A 3,917-nucleotide genomic window follows, 5' to 3' on the forward strand; every position below is an offset into this window, starting at 1 on the left:
TACGCTTCGCTGAGCTCGTTCTCATCCCCTTCTCTATATATACAGGAACCCCACAAACAGACAAGCAAACGCCTTGGCGTTAAGCTACTAAGCTCAAGTTGCCTCATCTGCAGCTGAAACCAAAGGAAACTGCTCGTGCACAGGACATCGCAGAGAGATGGGAAGACCACCGTGCTGTGACAAGATTGGAGTGAAGAAAGGGCCATGGACACCAGAAGAAGACATCATGCTGGTGTCTTACGTTCAAGAGCATGGACCTGGGAATTGGAGATCTGTTCCTACTAACACAGGTTATTACTCTTACTTTTTTAGAAGAAACAAACACATGGTCCTTCCTTCTTCTTTTTAATTACCAGTTTTGTTGTTTATTTTCTCTTTGGGGGTTGGGTTCTCTTTTGCTGGTTGGTTGAATCATTAAATTGCTGCAATCAATATATGTCCTACGCCAGCTGAAGCTAGTTCGAGTGGTGGTGTGTGTCCTCTGGGTTGGTTCTTTCTTTATCTTTTCACCTTTTTCCCTCGATATACTTGAGTCTCTTGCCCTAATTAATATGGCAGATGTACTGCATGTTCATTCATTCGTATCCATACAATTCTAAGCTTTCCAAGCGTATGTGTGAATCAGGTTTGCTCAGATGCAGCAAGAGCTGCAGGCTCAGATGGACTAATTACCTCCGTCCCGGTATCAAGCGCGGTAGCTTCACCAATCAAGAGGAAAAGATGATCATCCACCTTCAGGCTCTTCTTGGTAATAGGTATGTACCCAAAAGGTGTCCATTTCTTTTAGGGTTTCCTTTCAACTCTACTGTGGCTCCACAAAATAGAAAACCGTCTGTTTGCTAAACAAACACTGTATGTTCCACCGACAGTGTATAGAATAAAACTCTTGTGTTTTTTACATTTATATACGCATAAAGATCTCTTTTTGTGTGTATAACTTTTTTGGTTTAAAATTTTGATTGTTAACACTAATGATAGAGATTTATTTTTGGTGGCATGGGCAGGTGGGCGGCCATAGCTTCATACCTTCCTCAGAGGACTGACAATGATATCAAGAACTACTGGAACACCCACTTGAAGAAGAAGCTGAAGAAGCTTCAGGACCAAGCAAGTCCTGATGAAGACGACTGTAACCACCACCAACAAGGGTTCACTACATCTTCAAACTCCATTCCCAAGGGCCAGTGGGAGAGGAAGCTCCAAACCGACATTCACATGGCCAAACGAGCCCTCTATGAAGCCTTGTCATTGGACAACCAAGAAAGCTTTTCGAATGAAGCAACAACAGCACTTGGCGATGGCGACGACATTTGCAACAGACCGCCACACCAAGAATCAAGCTACGCATGGAGCACCAAGAACATCGCGAGATTGCTCGAAGGATGGATGAAGAGCTCGCCGAAACCAGGGAAGACCAAAGCGGAAACCGCTGCCTGCTTCTCAAATGTTTCTAACAAGATGGCTGCCACTGCAGGTTCGAGCACCAGCGAAGGCGGCGTTACTGGCGTGGCAACCCCAGAGTGCTTCGACTCGCTCTTTAGCTTCAACTCCTCGAGCTCCGACGCGTCTCAATCTGTGTCGGCAGACGAAAACAATGTCAATTTGACGCCGGAAACGAGCGCGATCTTCCAAGAGGAGAGCAAGCCGAGCTTGGAGAGCAGTCATAACCATCCAGTGCCAATAAAGTTGATTGAAAAATGGCTGCTTGAGGATGGTTCAGCTCAGGGACTCCAAGATGACTACCTCATGAGCATGGCATTAGATGAGGATGTCTTTTTCTCACACCACCTAGATCGAAATTAGGGAAGCGACCAATTCTTGCATGGACAAGGTCCAGTTGAATGGAAACTCCAGGTTTAATCATGTTCCAGTGATTGATCCGGATCGCCGTGGACCGGGTCTATGCAAGAATTTGGCTAGTTAGACAGACTCTTTGTTTGTCTTTTCTGTGTAGCATATATAGGTCCCAAGCTGTTGTAGCCCAAAACTGAGGTAAATATTCCCTTTCTAGGAGAAGAAGGAAGCAAAGTGTGCAAAATTGATGTGTAATGTGATTCTGTCTACTTATTATCAACAGGAGAAACATAAATACGTGCTTTCACGTGTGATTATTACATGCTCTCTTTCTCTTACACATAGGTTCGTTTTGATAAAACTGAAAAAAAAAAAAAAAAAGGTGCTGAAAATATGAGTACCGACTACCGAAATGAAATTAAAAGTTGTTTGATATGGAAACGCAACCACACATTTCTATTTGTGCCTACTGGAAATGGAATATTGAGAACTATTAGAAGGTTTTGACAGAATGATTGGTGACATTTTCATTTCGATTGAATATTCTACCGCTCAACCAATGAAGTAAGTTCTTTATTGCGCGTCACCATAAATGATTTTTCCACTCAAAACAATCAATTAAGTTGCGTGTCGTTACGGGTCTTCAAAGGTGCATTTTCTTTTTAACAAATAGAAGAGTGTTAGGATGAGTCGGGATCTACCTCACCCGCTGCTAAATTGAGCCCTAAACCTTCTTTTTTTTTTACGTTTAGCCAATTGAAGTCATCCAGACAATTTTGATTGAAAATTACTGACATGGATACCAGCAGTCCTATATGGCAAGGCCGGCGTTGACGTGGGTAATTTTTTTTTATAATATTAGTTAATATATTTTTGAATTTTTTTATTTATTATTTTCTTCTGTTTTCCTTCTTTATTTTTTCCTTTTTCCCTCAATTGGCCACTGCCGGGCCTCGTTGATGGCCGGCAAAGGTCGTCGGCCTCGGGCGAGGGCCGCTCGAGAAGTGTCTGAGTATTGGACACACCCTTAATTCAATAATGAAATTAAGCCTCGCTTCTATATTACTATGTCTCCCTCGACATGGGTTCGAGGAAAAAGGCAAAAGAGAAAAGAAAAGGAAGTGACATTAATCGGTGGCTTGAACTTAGGACATTATGTAAGAAGTGAACGTGACATGAAAACAATTATGGCCCGACTCATATGACCAGAACTTGGGTACATCTACAACGAGTCAAGGCAAGGAAACAAATGACTAACGACTAGGGTTCCTAATCCTCCTTTGAAACTTGGTGCCACGCAATACCTCCATGCGTCCTTGATCCACACTTCTTACGATCAATTGCTCACCTACATCGATCTCCCTGTGGATTCATTAGCTAGGGTTTTCCCTGTCATTTCCACTCCCTATCGACCTCTCTGCCAGGGGAAAAATTAATAAATTTCCACATATTTGCCTTTGCAAAAGTGGCATGTTTTGGGGGAGAGGACCTTTAAAAAATCAGAACTTGACTATGACATAGTGTCGTCGCTATTAATTCTCGATCTTCCCACCAAAGTATGGTCTCTATTAGCATTTCCCCTGTCGGTAGGGGAAGCCGAAAGCCAGCTCCGAGTTGATTATCGCCTGTGGTTTTTTAGATTCATTTCACGGGAAATCGATAACTTGAAAATTTTTTCCGTTTTCGTTCATAGAATGGCTGTGCATATCGCCTAAAGAAATTAGCGAAAGAGACGTATTTCCGTTATCGACATCAAGCGATGCCTGCAGATTTTCATCGACGATGGATCAGGCTTCTCTCGATCCGTCCTTGTGAACGGCATGAGAGATCATCGCTAGAACAACTTTGAAACAAACCCTCCAAGCTTGTCGACAACGTCACTATTTTTCTCGGTGATTTTTATTTTTTTTATAAAGAAAAAATTAGCCAGGTGAACATAGGGGATTTAGATTCATTAATTGAGTCATGAGACCAAAACCTAACTTAATGGTCGATTTATTGTGTAATTATTTTAATGTGCAATTGCATACGGTCTTACTCTGAAACAGCTTCTCGTGACATTTGTCAACCATGCCCATCTGACTGCGCACATAGAGTTCAAGTTGTCCTGCCTGACAAGCAAA

The 3,917-nt window shown here is 42.4% G+C and overlaps 1 protein-coding gene across 1 annotated transcript; it reads left to right on the top strand.

Annotated features, from left to right (window-relative positions):
- Positions 1-2,111, top strand: LOC115734744 (myb-related protein 306-like). The gene is made up of 4 exons (XM_030665639.2): positions 1-290; positions 626-755; positions 1,005-1,848; positions 1,881-2,111. The coding sequence occupies exons 1-3, from the start codon at positions 158-160 to the stop codon at positions 1,801-1,803; spliced, it is 1,062 nt and encodes a 353-aa protein (XP_030521499.1). The 5' UTR covers positions 1-157; the 3' UTR covers positions 1,804-1,848; positions 1,881-2,111.
- The last annotated feature ends 1,806 nt before the right edge of the window (positions 2,112-3,917 follow it).

The sequence above is a fragment of the Rhodamnia argentea genome, chromosome 7 (genome assembly GCF_020921035.1).
Source record: "Rhodamnia argentea isolate NSW1041297 chromosome 7, ASM2092103v1, whole genome shotgun sequence".
Taxonomy (NCBI): Eukaryota; Viridiplantae; Streptophyta; class Magnoliopsida; order Myrtales; family Myrtaceae; genus Rhodamnia; species Rhodamnia argentea.

Excerpts from the sequence above, each read along its gene's own strand:
- LOC115734744 (XM_030665639.2), top strand. The coding sequence starts at position 158 with ATGGGAAGACCACCGTGCTGTGACAAGATTGGAGTGAAGAAAGGGCCA. Across the intron at positions 291-625 it reads ATCTGTTCCTACTAACACAG|GTTTGCTCAGATGCAGCAAG; the intron begins GTTATTACTCTT and ends TGTGTGAATCAG. Across the intron at positions 756-1,004 it reads CAGGCTCTTCTTGGTAATAG|GTGGGCGGCCATAGCTTCAT; the intron begins GTATGTACCCAA and ends TGGCATGGGCAG.